This window comes from Eupeodes corollae, chromosome 2 (genome assembly GCF_945859685.1).
Source record: "Eupeodes corollae chromosome 2, idEupCoro1.1, whole genome shotgun sequence".
Lineage (NCBI taxonomy): Eukaryota > Metazoa > Arthropoda > Insecta > Diptera > Syrphidae > Eupeodes > Eupeodes corollae.
Window position 1 is genome coordinate 42,804,477 of NC_079148.1, and position 25,296 is coordinate 42,829,772.

Genomic DNA, 25,296 nt, shown 5'->3' on the forward strand with positions numbered 1-25,296 from the left:
CGCACCAATATTTTTTTGTCAAAGTTGGTGAATTACTTTAGAGGACTTTAATCTTAATATTTTGGATAATAATGAAGTCGTTTCGAGTTTTTTGGCCTTATTAGCATCGCATGGTCTAGTGTCCTTTATCAAAGAGCCCACAAGATGTGAATCAGGTAGCTGCTTAGATCATATTTATGGGCGCTTTAATAATATCAACATTTATGACTGCGAAAGTAGTGTGCTTAATTTAATGAGCACTGATCACTCTATGACAGCCCTTTTACTAAATAATGCTATAACTAAAAGTTGTAGGGACCCCCAAGCTTCTAATAATTTTACGAAAATAGATTTTTACATGCCTAAAAATTCTCTCTTGTATGAGCTTTGGGAAAACGTTTTTTCTTGTGATGATACTTCATCTTCTTACTCTATCTTTATTAATACGCTAACAAATCACATTCTTAGTTGCTCCTTGTTGTTGCAATCGAAAAATTCAGTTAAAAAACTTAAACCTTGGATTTTAATTTATTTAATCAATAAATTTAGAGGTTAAGATAAGTTAGGAATAAGGTGCTATAAGTACCTTAACAATTTAACTCCTAAAAGAAAATATAAGAAACTTTGTTCCAAACTTAAAATAGAAATTCCAATTTGCCGGGATAATTATTATCATTGCCAATTCAATTCTGCAAAATGTAATCTTAATCTAAAGACGAATGGAAAATCGTTAACACCATTTTAAATAAACCTTCTGTTTCAAAAAAACCTAAAAGTATTTCTATCAATGGTTGCGATGTAACGGACAAGCTAGCTATTGCTAATGTTTTTAATAGTTTTTTTTTTTTTCTAATATTGCCAGCAGTTTGCAACCATGCTCCTCTCATCCTAATTGTACTCTTTGTGTGCCGTATGCAGATGCGTTGAACCATTGCAAATTAACAGTTTTGTTTTTGAGCCCATAACTCCTTTCGAATTACTTAAGGCTATTGGTAGTTTAAAAAATTCTCATTCTTGCGGACATAGAGGAAATATATTATCTAGAGTCCCGACTTAATGGGTTTGCTCTCTTTCGGCCTACAAGCTAAATTGCAAAGATTTTGTCCATAAGGATAAGCATGTGTTAGTTGTCCCGTGCATTTCTTTATGGGACCAAGCCATTTTGAATGTAGTTGTTATGGAATTTGTGCCCACATTGCTTAACCGCGGGGGAAAAAACTATGTGGTGAACTCAGCCGTTCAAAAAAGAGATCCGTTGAATTCAAAAATTGAAAAATTAATGCAATATTTTAAGAAAAATTAATTTTGCAACTTCTTTTTAGTGAAAACAGTGCTAAAAATAATATTTAACTGCTTTTGGCAAACAAATTCTATGATTTTTATGAAAAGTTTAGCTAAAAACAGAATAAATCATGCCGAAAGTATAGGCACACCCCAGAACTGCAATGCGAACGTGGCCCAATTTGAGTTGTACCCAGTTTTGACAGGTCAACAGCGAGTTAAGTATTTTGACAACGAAAATTAAAAAGAAAACAAAATACAATTTCTGCGATTTAAATTTTAAATAAATCAAAACAAAAGTGAAAATTAATAAAAACAAAGTTGTTAATAGTACTCCTAATTAACTGTTTTATCTATATTATATAAATAATTTCATAGAAAATGATCCAGAGTCAACTATTTCATCGATCTAAAAAGTGCCTTTATCATATCCGAAGATGTATTTCCCAACGTAACTTGGCTCTAGCTGATAGAGGATTCTTTCAGGATCTCTTTCCATACACCGCTGGGTAAGTTGTATATTGTTTTGTATGTTTATTAAAACTATAAGAAATCGTAATGAATTATATTCTGTTCTTCTTAAAATTGTAGTCCGGAAATGACAAAATTTTTCACAAGAAAACAACAAACAATCTACTCCGGCTTTGATCCAGCTGCCGATAGTCTACACGTTGGCTATCTCCTGGTAATAATTGGACTTCTGCATGGCATCGAGAAAGACACAATCCAATTGCGTTAGTTGGAAAAGCTACGGGTCTTATCGGTAATCCTAGTGGCAAAACAAAAACAGAACGAAATAAACTAGGGTTGTCGGTCATTGAGACAAATTAATTTCTATAGAAAAACACCTTAATAGAATATTCAAGAATCATCAGGATGGACTTTGGGGCACAAGTAAAAACAAAAATGACCTATCTCCTATTAGGTAACTATAATAGAAACCTAATACGCTTTAAAAACTCAATCGTTTTGATAATCTTTCTTTCAGAGTCGTCAACAATGCATCATGGTACGAAAATCTGAATGTAGTGGACTTTGTTGCCAATATGGGAAGACACTTTTGAATGGGATTACTGCTCTCAATATCGTCAGTCCAGTCGCGACTTAATAGTGCAGCTGGAATGAGCTTTACCGAATTCACATATCAAATTTTCCAAGCTTATGACTGGTTGCATTTGCTTCAGAAATACAATTGTCGCTTTCAAATGGGAGGCAGTGAACAAATGGGCAACTTAATGACTGGCCAGAACTATCGGCAGAGTAGAAAAAAAAATCAGTATTTGGATTGACACTTCCTCTTGTGACCATCGAAGGAGAAGACGAGTTCGGAAAATCGGCTGGCAATGGTATTTGGCTGGACGAAGAAAAAATGTCGCCATTTGTTCTTTATCAGTTCTTTTTGAAAATGCCAGAAGTCGAGAAGCTTCTCAAGTTGTTCACTTTTATCAGACTAGAAGAAAATTCATTTCTCATGTGACGCTTCTAGTCCATGGAGGTGATTTTTAATAAACAAATAAATCACTTCTTTTAGCTATTTAAGTTTTTCTCATTCCAGAGGCATGTCTAAAACAAGACGAAAAAGTCACAGAGGCGCTCTATTAGGGAAATGTTGAAGGACTAGGTGAACTGAATTACAACGAAATCCGATCGTTGAGATTTTTTCAGAGCCTGGACTATCCATTCTTGATCTGGCACTAAAAGCTAAATGTTTTACAACAGTGAGTAAGTGAAAAGTGTTAAGTTTTTGCTTGAGGTAATTTATTTTAAAATTAAAATTCTTCTTTCAGCTGATGCGATGAGAATCATCACAACTGGAGGGTTCTATATCAATCAAAAGTAAATGTAGTTTATGTTCCGTTCCCATTTTCATATTTTTTTTTATTTTATTTATTTATTACATCAATTAGAGTTAAGAGTATATTCAAATAGACTAATGAATATGACAAGTTTTATTTAAAATAATATATTATACACTAAGAATGTAAAGTTAAAAAAAATAAACTAAGCATACATATATTTGAAGGTATTTCTATTAATATGAAAATTAAAGTCAATATAGTTTGATAAGTTATTAATTTCTCTAACACTTTGAGTTATTGGTTCGTTGATAATATATTTCCTCTATGCTTGCGGAGCTGATGGTATATCTATATTCGGTTTTATGTTGTAGACGTCTTAGCTTATATCTTTAACCGATGCATTTTTGCTGGGGTTTTTCCAACTGACCTTAAATGTGCTGATGTCGAATCACTTTTTAAAAAAGGTTCTGCTCGTGATATAAGAAATTATAGGCCTATTTCTCTTCTTTCAGTTTTTAGCAAAATGTTTGAAAAACTTGTTACATAAGTCTAGAATATTAAATTATTTAGCTAAAACAAAGTTTTTTAATCGTTTCCAATTTGGGTTTCAAAAAGAAAAATCGACAGAAGATGCACTTTTGCGATCAAATAATGTCAAATCTTGACAAGAAAAAATATACAGCTGGTTTATTTATCGATATTACCAAAGCCTTTGATATGGTTAACCACAACTACCTGTTGAGAAAATTGGAAAAGGCCGGCTTTCGTGGCTTTATGCTCCACTTTTTTAGGTCATATCTTGGGAATAGGTCGCAAAGGGTAAAAAGGGACGAGATTATGAGTGAAATTAATCCTTAACTTAGGTGTACCGCAAAGTTCTGTTTTGGGGCCGATTTTGTTCCTGATTTACATCAATTCACTCTTTGCACTTGATTTTCGGGGTATACCAACTGCATTTGCAGATGATGTTGGTTTTTCATATGGCTCTAACAGTATATTGAATCTGTTTTCCGATATAAACCATGATCTTGAGTTATTGAGAATTTGGTTTGCGGAACATATGTACATAATTTGGTTATGAGTTCCAAAACTAAAATAATGCTTTTTAGTTTGGCTTCTTTAAAAAACTTTGAAGTAAACACATATTTTCATGCTCCAGAATGTCAAAAATATAAGCTACCGAGTTGTAACTGTGTGCATGGTAATTGTTCTCCTACTTATTTTGACAATATAAGCTGTAGCTCTAAGAGCTTTTTGATTGAAAAAGTTGATGAATTTAAATATTTAGGGTTATTGATTTCAGAATGAATTTTTTAAATCATACGAATAATTTGACACAGTATCTTCGATGCACACCTAGACATTTCTATTATTTGCGTAGTATCGTTCCAACCGATATTTTAAAAACAATTTATTATGGAATTTTTTAGTCCAAGCTGCAATATGGAATTGCTTGTTGGGGTGGTGCATACCTAAACAAAATTCAACCCTGGTTAGTCTTGCAAAAATACTTCTTAAGAAAAATTTGTCGCAAGGCGAGTAGACAACCGAGTTTCCCTTTATTTTGTGACCTAAAAATTCTACCTGTGCGCCATTTGTATTGTTTTAAGGTGCTTAAAACTTTCTTTATGAAGTCTGGTAATCGTAATTTTCGATTAATATCTAGTCACGGTTTGCGTGGAAACACTTTGAACATGTACACGGTACCTTTTTTTCGTTTTTTCGTACTACTGCATTTCGTAACTTTTATTCTATTTTTTCTTTCACTAACTAGGTCAGTGTCGCTGTACAGCCCGTACAGTTCGTCATTATATCTTCTCCTCCATTCTCCATCTTTGCGTACGGGACCAAAAATCACCCGAAGAATTTTTCTCTCGAAGCATCCTAAGACGCTCTCATCTTTCTTTGACAGGGTCCAGGCCTCAGCGCCATAAACGAGAACCGGGATGACGAGTGTCTTATAGATGGTGATTTTACATGCTCGAGAGAGGACTTTACTTCTCAACTGCCTTCTAAGTCCAAAGAAGCAGCGATTTGCAAGAGCTATTCTTCGTTTGATTTCAGCGCTGGTGTCGTTGTCTGCATTAATAGCGGTGCCTAGGTAGACAAAGTCCTTAACTACCTCAAAGTTATAGCTGTCCATGGTGACGTTTTGTCCAAGACGTCGTCGTTCAGTGTCCTTTTTTGATGACAGCATATACTTGGTCTTGCCCTCATTGACTACTAAACCCATCTTCTTCGCTTCCGTCGCAATGCTCAAAAATGCCTTTTAATATAGTTCAACAAATTTTCCTTCGCCCTAACTTAACAACATAAATTAAGGATCCTTTTTCCCCAAACTGATGGTGACTTTATTAACTGTGGTTACCAACCATCCCTAAGTATATTTAATAATGTTAAGATCATATGAGTACGGCAGCCATTGGAGGAAGTTCAAATTTTGCTCATCTGTTCAAGCTTTTATATTTCGCATCCAGTTAATTGGTTAATAGTTATCATGTTGGTAAGAAAAGTTTATTGGTCAAAAATTGTAGCAATAAAATAAATAAATTGGGTGGCGCAACAGTACGTTTGAGAACTAGGGCCTAGTGACTGACAACTCTCAACCATTCCTGTGTGCGAGTACTGTTGTCAGTGATGGAAGGGACCTACAGTTTTAAGGCGAATCCGAACGGCAAATTTGAGAAAGCACTTTTAATGACAAGAATTACTCTTGGAGAATTTTTCAATTCCTCGCAAGAGGTAGTACCCGTGAAAAAAACTTTAGGTGGTATAGCAGGGATCGAACCCAACACCTTTTGGATGACGGTCATGATTCTATAATGAAATTGTTTATTAACGAATAAGATTCTGTGGGGCACTCGATTGAATTTGTTCTTGTTAACATTTAGCTTTTTGTAAAAATGTCTATTTTAATATCTATTTTTTTAGGGAATCTTTCTTTTTTTTCTATGTTCAATATTATCTTCGCAACAGCTAGGAATTATTAAAAGAAAATTAATTACAGATAAGGCTTTAAATATTTTAATTTTCTAATAAAACCTTAATTCATAGTGTCCCACTTTACGCACTTAGCTATAACATACAAAAACAATAACAAAATAATATGTGTGTAGGTATTATAATTAAAAAGTTTATATTTCCAAAACCACAATAAGTTAACAAGGTAATCAATTCATTCAAAATGCACTTTTTCATTCGTTTCAATCAATTTTTGTACATTGTTTCAAGAGGGTCTTTATCACATTTAGAGATTTCTATATTACATTGGCCGACAAGCATTTGATTTAACTTAGGTTTGAAATATTTTAAAAATCCTCTTTCAGTGTTGCTGTGAAAACACATTATTACAGTTACATTCCGATGTTGAGCATCTAATAATTCATGGTGTGACATCTCTCCGGTAATGTACACATCAACCTTTTTGACTTCTTTTAAAAGTGATGCTCCAGAACCTGCACAGCATGCAACATCAGTTATTACAGTATCCATAGATTGACCAACACCCATTGCTACATGAACAGGCTTTTCAATATATTTTTGGATATGCTCAATTACTTCACTTAGTTTATAATTCATCCAGGCGGGATATTTCCATACCAACCCTGGGCCAGTTTTTGATTCCTCATCATTCTGTGGTATTTTATGAAAAAACACAATATTTAAGTATTTATCAATAAAAATAAGTATATAACATTTTTACAATTGTTATTGGTTTGGCATTATCCGTCAGTTGTAAGGCTTTTGATAGCCAACAATTAATACTCTCACCATTTGGAGCACAATCCCAGGACGTGTGTGGAGAATAGACGAAAATACCTTCTGCAAGGCACATAGAAATTATTTTTGCTTTCCAATTACTGCAAAAAAAAATAAATAAATCTGAGTAGTAAGAAAGTATGTTTTACATTGAATGCAAGGAGGAACCAACTTTTGAGATATCCTTTTCAATGGAGCAAATATTGGTGGGTGGTAGGATATAATCAAATCTGCTTTCTTCTCCATAGCTTCCTCCATAACGTTAAGAGTCAAATCATTGGTAAGAAATATATTCTTTATAACCTCCCTGAAATAATTCATATCATTTGATTAAACTATTTGGATTATCCTTGGGTATATTTATTGAAACATACTTTTTTTGATAAGGTTCTATGAGAAGACCAACATTATCCCATTTTTCGGCAAACTTAAGAGGAGCAAAAGACTCCAATTTTTCTAGTACGTTTTTCAAGGCTAAACCTTTTGGATCTCTGGCAGCGGAACTTGTTTCCATTTTACTTAAATTGCGAGTTAATAACTTTGTGTTGAATAGCTTTGTACTTAAACGAAAGTTGATCATTTATGAAAAGGAAAATCTGTTTTAATGAATTGCAGTTTTCTTCAGTAATTCATCCGGCCTTGTTGTTTCCTAAAAAAACTCAAAGATGACAGATTACTGTGACAGTCAGCCAGATGCCGGTGACATTTGTAGTTCAACCTAGTTTAAAAAATCGACTGTTTGTATACGAAGTTGAGTTGACATTTAACACATTACGCTTAGGTATTGCTTCCACTACGCAACCAAAAGTCGGATCAATCTTTAGGTGCTCCCATGTCACTATAAGCATATTTGACAAACAAAATGTTAATAAGTCCAATTGTTAATAGGCCAAGAATGAATATTTTGTCTTAATATATATATCAATGAATTTGACTATCAGCCAATACACGCTTAGAGAATAAACAGATTGTAACCCTTAGGGCTGAGGCCCTCAAGAGTAAAATGCAATCCAGCTTCTCTTCCGCAATTTCATCCTCAATCCATTGTTTTTTTTGACTGGGCATATTATATCTTGCCATGAGCAACTTCAAATGTCACATTTGACAGTAGAATCGGTTAATCTGTTGTTTACTTTTTTGTTGATTTCCCTTTAGTGTCGCTAGTTGTTGGTTTTGTATGAATCCATTTCTCGACGTAAGGGAACTTCATGATTTGGAGAAGCACATACTCAAGGACCTGGGCCTCAACCAACAAGCGTCTCCAGCCAGCTCGGTCCCTAGCTAGCTGTCTCCAGTTTCGCACGCCAAGTTGGTTGAGGTCCTCTCCCACCTGCGTGCGCCACCTGAGTCGCGGTCTTCCTCTACTGCGCCGTCCCTCGGGATTGGATTCGAAGACCTTCCGGGCGGGAGCGTTGATGTCCAACCGCTCTACATTATATAGCCATCTAAGCCGTTGGACTTTAATTCTGCTAACTAGGTCAGTGTCGCTGTACAGCCCGTACAGTTCGTCGTTATATCTTCTCCTCAATTCTTCATCTATACGTACGGGACCAAAAATCACATGCTCAAGAGAGGACTTTACTTCTCAATTGCCTTCTAAGTCCAAAGAAGCAGCGATTTGCAAGAGTTATTCTTCGTTTGATTTCAGCGCTGGTGTCGTTGTCTGCATTAATAGTGGTGCCTAGGTAGACAAAGTCCTTAACTACCTCAAAGTTATAGCTGTCCATGGTGACGGTTTGTCCAAGATGTCGTCGTTCAGTGTTCTTTTTTTGATGACAGGATATACTTGGTCTTGCCCTCATTGACCACTAAACCCATCTTCTTCACTTCCGCTGACATCACGCTTTGATCTTCCAATTATTTCAATATCATCTGCGTATCCGAGTAGTTGGATGGACCTTTGGATGATTGTGCCTCTAGTGTTGGGGGTTGAGTTTTGCACAATTCTTTCCAGAACGATGTTGAAGAAGTCGCATGATAGTGCATCGTCTTGTCTAAAACCTTTTTTGACATCAAATGCATGGATGAGATCTTTTCCGACCTTGATAGAGCAGCGTGCATTCTCCACCTCATTCCGCACAAACGGATAAGTTTGACAGGGATGTCAAAACTAGACATTGCTCGGTAGAGCTCTTCCCTATAGATGCTGTCATACGCGGCTTTAAAATCGATAAAGAGATGGTGGGTATCGATTTGAAGTGCCTGGGTTTGTTCCAAGATCTGCCGTAGTGTGAGTCCACTATCGACCGATAGTGGACTTCCCTGGTCTAAAGCCACACTGATAAGGACCAATCAGATTGTTGACGAATGGCTTCAGACGTTCACATAATACGGCAGAGAGGATCTTATACGCAATGTTAAGGAGACTGATGCCTATGTAGTTGGCGCAGTTTAGAGGGTCTCCTTTCTTATGTATGGGGCACACTATGCTGAGATTCCACTCATCGGGCATGCTTTCTTCCGACCATATTTTGCAGATGAGTTGGTGCATCCTCCGTTTCAAGTCATCGCCTGCTGCTTTGAATAGTTCGGCAGCGATGCCGTCAGCCCCAGCAGCTTTGTTTGACTTAAGTTTAGATATAGCTATCTTCACTTCGTCAAGGTCGGGTAGGCGGAATTGTTGATCTGCGTCGCCTAGGTTGAGTGGTTCTATCTCTCTTACAGCGGAATTCGGTTCGTCATCGCCGTTATATAATTTGGAGAAGTGATCTTTCCATATTCTCAGCATCGACCGTGGTTCTACTACGATGTTCCCTTGATCGTCTTTACAGGCTTCGGTTCGTGGCTGGTACTCTTGGGAACCTCATTCCCGTTGTGACATCCCTCTATGTCCTCGATCTCGCGCTTCTCATGCTCTCTTTTTTTCCATCTAAGAAGCCGGTGTTCCTCTCTCCTCTTCTGCTCGTAGAGCTCAGGAGCAGGTCTAGTCCTTTTGTGCAGCGCCGTTTTGTATGCCTCTTGTTTCGCTCTGTGCGCTTGCCGGCATTCGTTGTCAAACCAGGGGTTTCGCTGTGGTGGCCGTGTGAAACCTAGCACATCAGAGGCGGCATCTCTGATGGCTGCAAGGCAATGTTGCCACTGGTTTTCAATGCTTAATGCAGGCAGCATAGGACTTCTTAAGAGGTTATTAGAGACTCGATCGGAAAAGAGCATGGCAGTCTCTTGCGATTGTAGCCGTCTAACGTCGAATCTTCGCACAGTACTTCCTTGTTTTGGCTGGGATCGGGATATCCGTAGCCGTACCTTGGCTACAACGAGGTAGTGGTCCGAGTCAATGTTGGCCTCTCGGAATGTTCGGATATCCTGGAGACTGGAGAAGTGTCGTGCGTCGATCGCAATGTGGTCAATCTGGTTGACGGTTGATTGATCAGCAGATTTCCATGTCCCCTTGTGGATATTGAGATGCGTGAACTGCATACTAGCTACCAGAACGTCTCGCCCCGCAGCGAAATCGACCAGCCTGAATCCGTTGTGGGAGGTAGTTTCGTGCAGGCTGTATGTCCCGATTATGCCACCAAAGATGTCTTCTGTTCCTAGCTTGGCATTCAAATCTCCTAAGACAATTTTAATGTCATAGCCAGGGCACTGCTCATTAGTCTTGTCCAAGAGCTCGAAGAATAGGTCTTTGGTGTCTTCATCTTTCTCCTCTGTTGGGGCATGCGCGCATATTAGGCTTATGTTGGCGAATTTAGCCTTGATGCGGATTGTCGTGATGCGCTCGCTCACACTGTTAAAACTCAAGACTTTTTGCCTGAGCCTAGTTCCAACAACAAATCCACACCCAAATAGACGCTGTCTTTGTTCTCGGTAGCAGTCGACGTAGTAGATATCGCAGTCTTTTAGTTTGCGTTTGCCGGGTCCATCCCATCGCACTTCTTGGATGGCTGTAATATCTGCCTTGCAGCAGTGTAGGGCTTCCGCTAATTGTTCGGCTGCACGTGGTCTGTTAAGGGACCTAACATTCCACGTACATATCCAAAGTTCGTTGTCCTTATTTCGTTTGCGTGGGTTGTCAACAGTGAATCCGTCCGTATCCGAGGCTTGTTGGTGCTTCGAAATTATGATGTTTTTACGTGGCCAGGAAGTCACCCCGACGGCACAACCCCCAACCTGGAGGGCCAGATCCTTAGTATAACTTCAAGGAAGGGGAACATGAAATCTATATGGCCTTACACACTTTCATTTGTATAACGGTTGTCAATTAGAAATTACTTTTTTTTTTTCGTTGAACGCAATAATTAAGATTTTGTTATGTTTGGCATTTAATAACAACAAATGTACGAGAACGAAATTTATGTATCGTGAAAGAGTATCTAACAACAATTAGTTGTAATTTTATTATACACGTTACATTTAATATTAAAAATTCATATACTCCTCGTTAAAAAAAGAATAACAAATAATTATAATGTCCTAATTCTTTTTCAAAGATACAACTAAGCCGTAATTTGTTTTGTTCGTTATTTTAAATAGTAAGAAGTTTTACGAGTTACAAAATATAATGCATGTAAATACGGACAGTTAAAATATAAAATAACAAATAATGGAATATAAAAATTGTTTTTAAACTTAAAAGTAAGACAACTACATGAAAGCAAAGCGCCACGCGTTATTGGGTTCTTTTCGTGAGTTTTTGTAATACTTTAAGTCCTTGCTCTTGGTATTCTTGTTTGGACATCCAGAATGCATCGCGATCTTTTGTAACATCAGCAAGAACAGCTCCACCAATGAAAACCATATCTTTTCGTCTTGGCGGATCTTCAATACGAATTTTAAATTTCTGTAAAAAAAAATATTAAATATTAATGAACATTCAGTCTTAAAAGACAAATAATATTTAATTACCGATAATTTGTCTATGTCATTTTTTAAAACGCGCTCTAAATACAGTTGCTTAATTTCTCGTTCTAAACGACTCGGAAGACCTGGATACATAGTAGAACCACCAGAGAGGACAATGTGTTTGTACAATTCTGGTCGCATATCAATATCGGCAGCTTGGATTGTATTAAATACTAGTTCGGCAATACCTTGCCCTTCAACGTTGATTAAATGAGGCTGAAATAAAGCTTCTGGTGCTTCAAATCTTTCACCACCGACTTTTATCACTCGACCATCGGGAAGCTTAACATAATCAAAAAAATAAATAAATAAACTTCTGGAGCTTGGAACATTTCTATTTTATTTAAATATATTTACCGTGTACGATTCAACTAAAACAGTTGTTTCAAGTGCAAGTCTTTGTTCCATTTCAATGTCATAGCCAATATAACAGAGTTTCTCCTTCATCATTCGAACTGTTTCGAAGTCAGCTGAATGATTAAATGCATATCCACGCAGCAAGAGTAACTGCAAAAGATTTAAAACATTAAACAAATATTTTTACTTATTTGAAATTAAGGGAAGAGAACTTTGCTAAATTTCACATTTTGGCTCTATTCCTAAAACGTACCTTTATTAAATATCGGGTAATATCTCGACCAGCAATATCGAGTCTCCTTGTTAAATGTGGCAAAGCGAATTCCTCATAAACCGGACAAATATGCGTTACTCCATCGCCAGAATCGATTACCACCCCAGATATTAACCCTTGAGCATACAGCGTGAGCACCGCTTGGATAGCAATGTACGTTGAATCAAATCCATATTTTTCAAACATGACCTGTAGTCATGTTTTAAAGTTTTACATATATGTGGAAAATATAATGCTAACGTACCTCAATCATTTTTTCTCGGTTTTTTGTTGGATTCATTGGTGGTTCAGTGAGAAGAATTTTTGTATTTGTAGGATCGATGTTCATTTTTTTCTCACCAAATGTGTAGTCCCATACATGACACATATCTTCCCAGTTGCGCACAACACCATTTTCCATCGGATATGATACCTCCAACAATGATCTTAATTGCGAAGCTTCATCTCCAACCATTAAATCCTAAATTAAAATTACATTATACACATAAACACAATTTTTTGGGGTTTTTAAAATATTATTTTTTTTTTTAAGGATATTAAAGGGTGTTATATCTTTCGATATTAAATTAAATCAAAAAGAAACAAAAAAGAAAACAACATAAAGAAAAAATTTTAAATTGAAATTCTAACAACACAAAAACACAGCAAAATAATTCAAAATTATACATCATTAAGACTAAAAATAATAAAATTTGTCTGCATTCGCAAAAATATAGTTTTACTTATCATAGATGTGCGTTCAAAAAACAACAAACAAAAGAAAACTAGATTTTGTGAGAATAACATTGAAATCGCATTTTTTTTATGTGTTATCATTTCAATGCATGCAAATTGATAAAAATACAAACAAAATGTTCAAATTCTAAAATTAACCTTCCGTAAAATGTATAAAAGCTTTGCATTTAAGACCATAATTATCTACTGAAATAATTCAAACCCTAGTTTCCTGACCACTAGCTTTTTAGCCCAAATCATATTAATTTATAATAAATATAAAAAAAGGTCTTGAAAATAGTTTCCTAAAGTCACTTTTAATATTCTAGTTACCAATTTTTTTTGTGGTTGATTTTATCAGGGGGTCAACGAAATGGTATTTCAAGATCGGTAATTGAAGATCGCAGACGAAATTAGTATAAGAAAAAAACAACTTGAATCAATATAAGGGAAGTCTATAGAGCGAATATAATTATATTATAATCCTTTGCAAGACTTATATAAATACAAGATGCTTATGGTTTCTTGATAACAGCGAAAACTTCAAAATTCAGAAAACACTATCATCAACCTACTGACTAATTTGTATCGAATTATGTTCTTAAATGAGAATATATCATAGTTTTGAGAAAAGAGCATAAGTGTCTTCTTGTTGGTTTTGAACTAAATTCCAATTATGACATTATGTTATATTCCACTTAAAATTCATTAACTTACTAATTATATTATTTTGTAATGTAAGAATAATTAATAGTTGAAGTTTTCGACTTCTAACGCCGAACGCATGGGTGAAAATTGTTAAAATAAATAAATTAATTCTTTTACGATGTTCTTGGAAATTCTTGCGACTTATTAGATTTTTGGGCGTGCTGCGTTCGGCACTGAATTTATTATTTATTAGGCTTACAATAAAGAGAAATCAACAAAAAAAAAAACACAAATTTTAGACTGGCTATTGACACTGCGTCGAAATACGAGGGTTCCTACTTATATTTCTAGCCTAGGTAAAAGTACGTGTTGCCAGGCACTATCTTTCATTTTTAACGGAAAGTTTGTCATTTTTAACCATAATCTTCTATAGAACATGTTTCATTTAAATGCGATTTGTAATGCTGACAGTTACTTAAAAAGTGGATCTCGGGCAAAAAATGGAATTAACTCGTGAACATTTTGGTGCGATTATTTTGCATAAGTTTCGACGTGGATTATGCAGACAACAGTGCAGCAATGAACTTAATTCTTTCTACAGCTATAAAGCACCATCCTAAAGCACTGCAAAAAACTGGTATAACGAATTCAATCATGGTCATCGTTCGCTCATCAATAAAATATTACATGAACATTTGAACATGATCTACCGTCTACCGTCAACCAGATTGACCATATTGCGATCGATGCCAGACACGCTTTCAGCATTATGGATGTACGAACTTTCCCAGAAGCTAACATCGACTCGGACCACTACCTCGTTGTAGCCAAGGTAGCACCTCGGATTTCCAGACCCAAGGCAAAACAGGGAGGTGCTGGGAGAAGGTACAACGTCGAACGGCTACAAGCGCCAGAGATCGCCAAATCCTTTTCCGACCGAGTTACAAGTAACCTCTCTCGAAGTTCTCTACCGCCAACACAATGTATCGAAAACCAGTGGCAACAGTGCCAAGATTCAATCAGAGAAGCCGCCTCTGATGTGCTGGGTTTCAAACAGCCACCAACAAGGAACCCCTGGTTTGATGAGGAATTTCGGCAGGCAAATGCAGCCAAACAACAGGCACGCAAAGCAGCGCTGCATAAAAGGACAAGAGCTGCTCATGAGCTCTATGAGCAGAAGAGGCGAGAGGAACGCCGACTTCTCAGAAGGAAAAAGAGTGGACATGAGAAGAGTGCGGTCGAAGATGTTGAGAGGTTTAAAAGCAGGAATGAAGTTCGAAAGTTTTATGAACAGGTGAAACGAAATTCACAGGTAAATAAACCACGAAAGTGGAACTGCAGTCAATGCTGAGGATATGGAAGGATCACTTCTGCAGACTATATAACCGCGACGAAGAACTGAATTCCGCTGTCAGGCAGGATGATCCATTCAATATAGTGACGAAAGTATACAATCCCGTCCTCCTGACTTAGACGAAGTAAAGATTGCCATATCTAAGCTGAAGTCTAATAAAGCCGCCAGAGCGGATGGCTGAAAAAAACCCAAGAATACCAAATCGACACCCACCATCTTTTCATCGATTTCAAGGCCGCATATGACAGTATATACAGGGACGAGCTGTATAGAGTCATGTCTAGTTTTGGCATCCCTGCCAAACTAGTCCGTTTCTGCAGGATGACCATGGACAAGGTGACGCGCTGTCATGTGATTTTTTTAACATTGTGCTTGAAACAATAGTGCAGAGCTCACATGTCAACACTAGAGGCACTATCTTTCAAACGTCTGTCCAATTACTGGCATATGCTGATGACATTGTCACCATCGACAGACGTAACTTTGAGGTAGTCCAGGACACCAGCACTGAGATCAAACGCAGAATAACTCTTGCTAACCGCTGTTTCTTTGGACTAAGAAAGCAAATGAATGGTAAAGTCTTCTCTCGAGGGACAAAAGTGTTGCTATATAAGACCCTTATCATCCCCGTCCTGCTATACGGTGCAGAAGCATGGACTATGACAAATGCGGATAAAGGCACCTTGGGTCGCTTCGAGAGAAAAGTTCTTCGTGTGATCTACGGTCCTGTATGCATCGAAGGGGAGTGGAGGAGAAGATGGAACGACGAGCTGTACGGGCTGTACAGCGACGTAGACTTAGCCAGAAGGGTAAAAGTCCAACGATTTAAATGGCTGGGTCACGTAGAGCGCATGGAAAGTCTTCGAATTCGCACCTACAGGACAGCGCACAAGTGGAAGGTGACCTCACCCAACTTGGAGCGCGAAACTGGAGACATCTAGCTAGGGACCGAGCTAGATGGAGAAGTTTGTTGGGTGAGGCCCTAGTTCACACAGGACTGTAGCGAGACCTTAAGTAAGTAAGTGAATATTTGACCGTGAAAAAGATTTGTTCGCGTTGAATCCCGCATAATCTGAAAAACGCCCAAAAGAAGGCTCGCGTCGATTGGTGCAAGGAAATGGTGAAAAAATAGTCAAGGTGCATCAAAGGCTGTGTATAATATCTACACAGACCAATTCATGGATCTATGCCTATGAGCCCGAAACAAAACAGCAATCGACTGTATGGGTCTTCCAAGATGACCCAAATCCAACAAAAGTTGTTCGCGGAAGAAGGACATCGTAGCAAATAGGTGCCTGTTTCTTCGGCATTACCGGTCACAGTAGCGTGTAAAGTCAGCAAAGCAAGTCGTTCAATTAGGAATGGTATACGACAATTTGTTCACCAGAAGCCATCGGAGAAATTCGAAAAAAAAAACAGAAGAAGAGGTGAATCATTTTATTATCATGACAATGCAAGCTCACACATTGGCTCAAACAAAGGAATTTTTGATTCTCCAAAACATCGAAATAATGGGTCACCCGCCGTTCAGTCTCAATTTGGCACCCAATCACTTCTTTTTATTCCCGCACATTAAAAAAGAAAATGCGCGGATATCGTTTTTCGACCCCTGAAGAAGCCGTTGATGCATTCAAAAACTATGTCTTGGACGTACCTCAATCGGAGTGGAAAAAGTACTACGAAAATTGGTTCAAACGCATGCAAAAGTGTATTGCTCTTCATGGAGTATATTTTGAAAAACAATAAAACCAATTTTAAACGAAATTCTTTGTTTTTTCATTACTAGGCCAGAAATATAAGTAGCAACCCTAGTATTACTATTACTATCTATTTTGATACCATCTTCACTTTCTTATCTAAGTGAAGAATTAAAACGTAAGTAAGCTTTTTATAACTTTATTATTTGTGTTTATCGTAACTTCTGTTTACCATTTCGAACGTTCACAATAATTGAACGTGTGGTTTGTTTCAACAAGATAAGTTATAAAACACGAACAATTGAACCTTAATTGTAAGACATTTCGTGGCGTTAAAACCACGTCAATTTCTTACAAACATGATGCGAATTAATGTGTTTGTTCTGAGGGGAAGCGCAAGAAAACGTGTTTACGCGAATAGTTACCGAACTTAGGGTGCATTTAAAACCAGTATTGCTAAAAACACATGATGCAAATACTCCCAAAGCGGTTATTTCAATAATTTTGTTTTTTTTTTTTTGTTCGCACTTAATAAACAAAGTCTAAACTTTTGTATAAAAAATGAATCATTGTATACTTTCAAAATGATCAAAGATGTTATTATACCAGAAAATAGCAAAAGCATGAATTTAACTTCATTATTAATTTTGAAGGAATCAACATACCTTGTAAAAATTAGCTGCGTATTGAGCCTGTTTAGTATTTGTAAAAGGGCGTTTGGTTATTACACAAAAGCTCAAATTGTTTATGTTTTTTTTATAGTAAAACAACAATCAGCTGCAAGCTGCGTAGAAACTTGTTCGGTTCTCGTAAATACCCTGTACTTAAATGAGGATAGATCCATATTTTAAATGTTGTTTGTAACAGGAGTATTTTTTATCTACCATATCGTTTACAAAAGAAACGTTTTTAAATGTGAAAATACTCAAGAGAACCACTTGATTGGGTTAACATAATTTAAAGCTGTTTTGATTTTTTTTACTATTACAATCAAACAAGACATTAGATAAAAATTAAAACGCACCAATAAACATTTCAAAAAGAAAACAGAAAAATGAGGTAAAACAACAAGCAGCAACTAATTTAAAAAAAAAAAACGAATTCGTAAAAAAAAGTAATTAAACAAATAATAAATAACAAAAAAACACTTAGGAAAAACTTCCGTACATATAATGATCATATCAAAATAATCGACTCTTTGGATAAATGTGGATTTAAATTGTAAAACTATAGACTTACATCGACATGTAAATCCTGTAAAAATAATTCCAAAAATAAAAGGAAAGAAAAGAATAAATTTATAATTTATATAAAATAACTTGTTTATAAAAAAATCTAAAAATACTTTTTTTATATTAAATATATATATAATTTTGAACATTTTAATCATTTTTTTTTGTCTTACTTATAAATCTAGTGTTGATAAAAAAAGAAAAGAATATTTGTTGAGGATTTTATTTTACAAACCTTGACTTCAATGTCACCAATTTTGTTGACCGCTCTGATTATTGGCCTTCCAACCATTGAGGGAAATATATGCGCTGGAAAGTTACTGCCAGCATAGCCACATTTTACAAACTGAAATGAGATTAAAAAAAACAATTGCCTTTATTTATTAAAATCGTGATTATTTTGTATAGGGTTTAGAATTAGTTCTTTACAAATAGTGTCTAAGATATGACCCTGTTGTTTTTTGTATATCATCTACATTTCCTTTGAAGATCTTACTGTTTGACGTCTTACTCATTATCAATTTTTATTCTATGCTCCAACGTATAAAATGGATGGTTTTTATTATTTTTGGGAGTGAACTCATTTTTGCGTATTTCAAAAAGTTGCAAGGAAATTTAAAAGTAGAAAGCAGACAAATTTGAATTAAAATGGTTAAAGCTCATCACTTATGTTATAACTTACAACTTAAAATAAAAAAAGAGCAATCAAAGATTTTTTTCCCCCAAAATGTGAATACTATTTGTGGGCTCAGAGCACACATATATGAGATGAAAGTTGAACTGATTACAATTAACCACCGACAAATGCTGAGAAAGCGCCGCCAGAGGATTCATCAGAGGGAACTCAACATGGTGAACCCTGAATACCGGACTGTCAAGAGCGAACTGGAATGTTTGAACATAATGTAACGTTTGGCAAGTACTGGCATACCAATCGCCATTTGTAAACTGTTGCTAATGCAAGACGCTGCGAGGAGGGCAGGCACCCGGTGGAACAACATCACCACGTGTCAAGCCACAAAAAACATCTGGCCAACACTGGATTTAAAAGGTTCAAGGTGCTTGATCTCTCTAAGCAGATCGCATATAAGCTCGATAATAGGTGTCATAAGCGGACATTGTCTAATAGGAAATCACGAAACGAGACTAGGCGTATTCTCAAATGACTTTTGCAGAAGCTGTATGGAAGAGGAAGAAACGGTTCTTCATCTTTACTGCACATGCCCTGCTCTAGCTCGAAAACGCAAGAATTACCTAGGAGAATTCTTCTTTAACGATCTAAATCATATCGGTATAACCAGCCTCTCACGTTTCGTAAGCGACTCAAGCTGGTTCCATTGAGCTTAGGAGGAAGCCTCAAGATTCATGTGGTATCACAATGGGCCATTAAACTGGCCTAAGTGTGTCTGTTTCTATCTTGGACATCCACTATAACCTAACCTAACCTATGTTCCGAAACTCCATCCGACACTACAACGACATCTCCTTCAAAAAGAGATTGAGGGAGATAAAACCGGGACCAAACGCCTTCAAGGAAATAAACCGCCTCATCGGTAGGAGAAAACCACTGCCGGAAGTCATGATGAGCAACAACATCGAGCTAACTTCAACGAATTACAAAGTGGAAGCTTTTGCCAAACACTTGGAACAGAGGTTCACTCCAAAACCATCAACGGATCAAGCCTTCCTCAACGAAGTAGAAACCATCCAGTTGATTCAGCAGCCAAACATTGAAGTTCAATTTGACGACAACTGCAAAGCTGATGAACCAGCAAATACCCATAAATTCTGCAATCGTGAGGAGATAGCTGATATCATTAACAACTTAAAACCGAAGAAGTCAACTGGAATGGACGGGATTCCCAACTATATCCTGAAAAGACTTCCTCAAGTTTTTTTTGATAATCTTGACTATTATCATAAATAACTGCATCAACAACGGCTACTTTCCAAAAAAATGGAAGACAGCCAAAGTAGTGGCAATCGCGAAGAAAGGGCAGTACCAACAACATCAGCAAAATTCTGGAAGAAGTTATTTTAAGGAGACTGAAGAAATTCTGCAAAGAGCATAGCATCATCCCCGACATGCAGTTTGGATTCCGACAGGCTCACTCAACGATCCATCCACTTCTAAAGTTTCAGTCTGACACCACCGCTGCTTCAATAGCCACCGAGCCACAGTTGGATGCTTTCTGGATGTCGAGAAAGCTTTCGTCAGCGTATGGATTGATGCCCTCATCCATAAGCTCCGAATTTTTAATATCCCACAGCCAATAATAAAAATTTTGTTTTGTTTTCTTTCTTTCAGAAACTTCTTCGTAGAAATAGATAGTTGCAAGTCAACGATTAGAGACGTAAAGGCTAAAATCGCCCAAGGATCGAAACTTGGACCGTTCCTCTACAGCCTGATGACATCTCACCAGCCAGTGCCAACCAACGAAAATGTTGATATACAAACAACTGCTAAGACACTCACGGTTTTCCGATATGGTTCACCATATCAAAAACTGCAATGGAAAGACTTAATGTCTTCGAGAGGAAGATACTAAGGATATGCACCGATCTACAATTCGACCGTCAACGACAGAATCACTATAGTAATCGTAGAGTCTACGAAGAAGCTGAAATCAAGCCACTTGACCAATTCCTTGCACAGGCAGCAAGGAAGATAATCACCAAAGTCGCCAGCCACCCTAACCTATTAATGAGAAGGATGGCCAATCAGGAACGGCACCCGGACCCGAGATACCTTTGTGGTATGGATATCTTGGACAAACTATCCCCATTGACGACGACGTCTCCTTCTATGCTGGCCTGGAGTCAGCATACTACCGCGGCTGAACACCGCCACACCCAACCAACCTCTATCAGGACAACCGGGACTGAACAACCCGAGCTTCATGTTAAACAAATGTTAAATTTTGAATTTTATCAATGTATAAAGTTAGACCCCCTTTGTGCCAACAAAAGTTTTAGTTGAAGTTATTGTTAAATATTATTTATGTTAGAATTAAGCCAAATGTATATAAATTTCTATAGTTCAATAAATTAAAATGTAAAACCAAAAAAAAAGCTGATTACAATTAAATTAATTAACTCTACAATAATTTTTAACTTTTGGCTTTTATAAACCTATCAAAAATTACACAAAATACCTTCAAGCTGTATATTATGTAGCTGATGATGTATCGTTTGTTTGTTATTTTCAACTTGATTTAATTGTTGTCCAAGTTTATAGCATGACCTTAGCTTTGATCACAACTTAACGTCAAGTTTTTTGCCCAAATTTATTTAACATTACTTTGTTTTTCTTCGAAGAATTCAACAAGTGAGAGGTGCACAGTTGAGCAGTGACTTAAGATTGTTTTAATTGTTTTTTGAAATTGGGCGTTTAAATCAAAATGCGTTACGTGCACTTAGTAATTTTAATGGTCAGCATAATTGATACAATTTTAACGCAGTGAATTCGTTAAAGAGAAGAATTTGCATTATTTGGGCAAATAAGAATCTACGAGATTGTTAGCCATGGCATCAACGAAAAGTGATTGTTTTGTGCGCTTTAAGGCTTAGTACCGTTATAAGACCGTACTTCCTGAAAATCAGGTCGGCCAAGAATTTACCGTGAATGCGTTAACTGTTTTTTTTTTTTTGAAAAAATATTTTTGTTTTCAAAATATATTTTTTTAACTTAATACAATGTTTCCCAAACATAACATTTATTTTATATGGCAGTTTCTGCGAAAACACAGCGTTTATTGGTGGACAACTAATTAGAAACAAAGAGGAAAATCATATCGTATCATAAAATTTATAACTTTATAATATTATTTACCTTCTCTTTATCTTTAATACCTTGTTGCGAAACCTTTTTGCTTCAAAACTTCCCGACATCTTCGTTCCATTTATGAAATAAGCCGCCTGCACTGATCTACGGGTATAGCCTTCCAAGCAGTTTATTATTATCTTTAATACCTTCGAAAGAACATCATTGTTGGAGTTAATTTTAAGAGCAACAGCTCTTTTATTATCTGCCCAAGATGCTCTATCGGATGTAGGTCTGCACTTGATGATGCCCATTCCAGAACTGTTATCGATTGGTCCCTAAAGAACTGTTTCGTAATTCCAGCAGTGTGCTTGGGGTCGTTGTCTTGCTGAAACTTCCATATCACTGGCATGTTTTCATCGTCCCAATCCATTAATCGTTCCTTAAGAATGTCAATGTATTTAACGGCTATCAGGGTTCCATAGATTCGATGGATTGGGCCAACTCCACATCACGAGAAACAACCCCAAACGTTAAGCGAGCCGCCTCCATTCTTAATTTTTGGAAAAACGTATTTAGGGTGGAACGCTGTTCCTTTTGGCCTTCGGACATAACGTGCACCATCTTGGCCGATTCTATTTATTTTAGTTTTGTCACTCTACACGTTTCATTCCATTCGTTTGTTGTCCAGTTGGCGTGTGATTTTGCGTACTCTATTCTAAGTCTAAGTTACCTTGCGGTTACTAATGGTTTCTTCCGAGAAACATGACCATGCAACTTGCGTAGCCCTATCGGGACATCGAATGCAACCGAAAGTTGGCGTTGTATCTCTGTGGATCTTATTTTGGGTAATTTGGCCAGCCTACTAATTGCTCGATCTATTTGGCAGCTTGTGTTACGGGCCCGTTTTTTACGAGGTACATTTTCAGCAGTCCCGAAGTTTTGAAAATGATTAATTTTCTTTACAGAACAGTTCATTTGATATGAAACTCTTTACCATTGTAATTACATCCAAGATTTAAAAATTATTCTTTAAAAACGTTTGCAGACAATTCAGAATTTTCTACTTACCAATGCAAAATAATAAAATAATTTTTATTTTACCCAAATCAAATGTAATTTAACTGTTTCTAATTAGGTGACCAGTTGAAACGAACACTTTTTATACTCTACCTTGATTTTATTGTGTACTTTGCAAAGACTTATGCACAAATTATGCTTTTTCAAACAATTATGTAATAACGCTTATATTACACCGTTTTGGATATCGCTATTCTAGTCACACTTGATAAAGTGAATATGGAAATGAGAAGCAAGTAATGTTTCTAATTAGTTGTCCACAGCTGTATATACCTTTAAATACATTTTTTTTACATTTTTGGGTTGATTCTTTTTTGTAAAAACGTCTAAAAATAGTGTTAGAAGAGTTATGGAAGCATTTGTTGCATAAATCTCAAGATGACAAATTTTATTAAATTGAATGTGCTTTTATTTGCAACAGTCCCATATTAGTTGCAAATTTTTGTTTGACTCCAGCAATGATGATACCAAACTGAGTTAAACAATTTATGTACACCTCACAAGCCAACCTACTTATTTCCAACTTACAAATGCAGCAGAGCGGGAAGAACCTTTTATTAGTCTACGTTCGCGAATATGTTAAATTCTAAACCTAGTCATTTGAACTTCAAGGCTGCAACTGTTGCCATTTAAATAACAAACAAATGTACGTAACTAATGCAATTCCTTTGTAAATAATAACAAGGGAAAATAAATTAAAGCATACTCAACCGATTTGAGTCATTTATTTAAATAAAATTACGAATTTTAAGTTTTTGTTGAAAAATTCAATGGAAAACTTTATGCTTTATGGTCGAGCGCTTGTTATAATTTCCTTACATGGGTAGACAGGTAGCCTAGTTTGATTTGCGGAGTCTTTTGAACATCTGGCAAAATGTGTCGCAACCAACAACATCACCCTTCAAATGGATACCAAAACTACGACCAAATTAGGAAGTGCCCAAAGTAGATAAGATATCCTCAAAAATATAGAATCAGAAGACAATCGAAAGCATCCAGAAATGAGGGCGGGTCACTTATGTGTCACACACAAACCCATAGATAACATTCTTGTCCGTCCAATCAATATCACACACTTTCCACTCAAGATAAAAAAAAAGAAAATCCAGCAAACGTTTAAAATTTCTTAAACACAATTCGATAAAAATCTATTAAATTCTCCTTAATAAAGCCAAGAAAAATTATAATTTAATAAAAAGAAACACAATTTAAGAAGGAAAAAAGATTACAAAAAAAAATCATACATACACCGGTTCCATTATCACAAACTATTACATTTCGCCCTTTGCTATCCATTTTTACTAACTATTTTAGACTAATTAAACAGTTAGGAAATAATGCTTATCTTATTGAGTTATTATAATTTAAGGAAAATAAATAATTTTCCTTATATGAATGAAATTAATTAACTTTTTATCTTTTCAATGCAAAAAAATAAGCAGAAACTTTGAAGACTGTCAAATTTTGCTTTCGAGGAGGTATAATCGTCATGACTCAAGAAGGGCGCGTTCGTAGATGTAGTTTCATTAGTCACTTGAGGCAGGGCTGTTAAAAGTGATACCATGACGCTATATAGGGTCTTTCCATAAGAAGTTTAATTTTGATATTGAGAGAAATAGTATTTTTTGAGAAATCAATGGATACTTCATTCCCCCCTTAAATCCCCTTGCTTGGGATCACTATAGGATTTAGAGTGGGTGTGATTTTGGGTATTTTGAAAGTACTTCCTAAACAAAAAAGCAAGTATGCCAACACTGAACAAAAAACGGTTAAGAAATATCAAAATCAACCATTTTGTCGAATTTTGTGTGTGAAAAAGTGAACTTTGAAAATTTATTTAAAATAGAAATAAATGTTCCCTCGCTCTAAAATTGCTATTTATTAATTATTTGCACATGTCTAGCAAATAAAACAAACAGCATTTTGAAATTCGTGGTAATGGAAAGTTGAGCCACAATGGTAAACGATATTAGACTAATAAGCGCTGATAAAGATTATTTTATGTAAATGTTGAATGTGACTGTGCCAGTCGATTAGTATAATTTTGGAATACACTTTCTAATATTTCTGCTTGTATCTCTCAAATAGTAGTGCCCGTGGCATGATGGTTAGTGCGTTAACAAAAAAAGTGTCTTGGAATGTCATGCCAGAGGTCTAGGGTTCGATCCCTGCCTATGCCATCTAAAGTCTTTTCACGGGTACTGTCCATCATTGCGAGGAATTGACAAATTCTCCAAGAAATACTCTTGTTATGAAAAAGTTATTTACTTACTTACTTACTTACTTAAGGTAGTCCGGGGCGGACCTGGGTCTTAACCAACATGCAGTTTCGCACGCCAAGTTGGTTGAGGTCCTCTCTCACCTGGGTGCGCCACTTGAGTCGCGGTCTTCCTCTACTCGGGGATTGGCTTCAAAGACATTCCGGGCGGGAGCGTTGATGTCCATCCGCTCTACATGACCTAGCAATCTAAGCCGTTGGACTTTAACTCTGCTAGCTAGGTCAGTGTCGCTGTACAG

General features: G+C 36.4%; 2 protein-coding genes and 1 pseudogene across 3 annotated transcripts; 1 reads left to right on the plus strand and 2 right to left on the minus strand.

Annotated features, from left to right (window-relative positions):
- Positions 1-1,500: 1,500 nt before the first annotated feature.
- Positions 1,501-3,252, plus strand: LOC129946376 (tyrosine--tRNA ligase, mitochondrial-like; annotated as a pseudogene).
- A 2,914-nt stretch (positions 3,253-6,166) lies between these two features.
- On the minus strand, positions 6,167-7,499 carry LOC129945739 (NIF3-like protein 1). The gene is made up of 4 exons (XM_056055620.1): positions 7,193-7,499; positions 6,991-7,125; positions 6,763-6,919; positions 6,167-6,692 (listed from the first exon to the last, which is right to left on the minus strand). The coding sequence occupies exons 1-4, from the start codon at positions 7,396-7,398 to the stop codon at positions 6,267-6,269; spliced, it is 924 nt and encodes a 307-aa protein (XP_055911595.1). The 5' UTR covers positions 7,399-7,499; the 3' UTR covers positions 6,167-6,266.
- Positions 7,500-11,109: 3,610 nt separating this feature from the next.
- On the minus strand, positions 11,110-24,257 carry LOC129948275 (actin-related protein 2). Of its 2 annotated transcripts, XM_056059208.1 has the most exons (8): positions 24,028-24,257; positions 18,172-18,282; positions 17,944-17,958; positions 12,536-12,751; positions 12,271-12,480; positions 12,018-12,167; positions 11,664-11,942; positions 11,110-11,598 (listed from the first exon to the last, which is right to left on the minus strand). In XM_056059208.1, the coding sequence occupies exons 1-8, from the start codon at positions 24,073-24,075 to the stop codon at positions 11,428-11,430; spliced, it is 1,200 nt and encodes a 399-aa protein (XP_055915183.1). In that variant the 5' UTR covers positions 24,076-24,257; the 3' UTR covers positions 11,110-11,427. The 2 variants fall into 2 exon arrangements, with proteins under 2 accessions (XP_055915183.1, XP_055915184.1); XM_056059209.1 differs by lacking the exon at positions 17,944-17,958 and having other exon boundaries at positions 24,028-24,256.
- Between the last annotated feature and the right edge of the window lie 1,039 nt (positions 24,258-25,296).

Bases quoted from the DNA above. Each gene is read 5' to 3' on its own strand.
- LOC129945739 (XM_056055620.1), bottom strand. From the start codon at position 7,398: ATGATCAACTTTCGTTTAAGTACAAAGCTATTCAACACAAAGTTATTA. The intron at 7,126-7,192 runs GTATGTTTCAAT...GAATTATTTCAG, and splicing joins ATAGAACCTTATCAAAAAAA to GGAGGTTATAAAGAATATAT. The intron at 6,693-6,762 runs GTAAAAATGTTA...AAAATACCACAG, and splicing joins ATGCCAAACCAATAACAATT to AATGATGAGGAATCAAAAAC.
- LOC129948275 (XM_056059208.1), bottom strand. From the start codon at position 24,075: ATGGATAGCAAAGGGCGAAATGTAATAGTTTGTGATAATGGAACCGGT. The intron at 18,283-24,027 runs GTATGTATGATT...ATCTCATTTCAG, and splicing joins TTTGTGATAATGGAACCGGT to TTTGTAAAATGTGGCTATGC. The intron at 11,943-12,017 runs GTAAATATATTT...GATTATGTTAAG, and splicing joins TTTTAGTTGAATCGTACACG to CTTCCCGATGGTCGAGTGAT.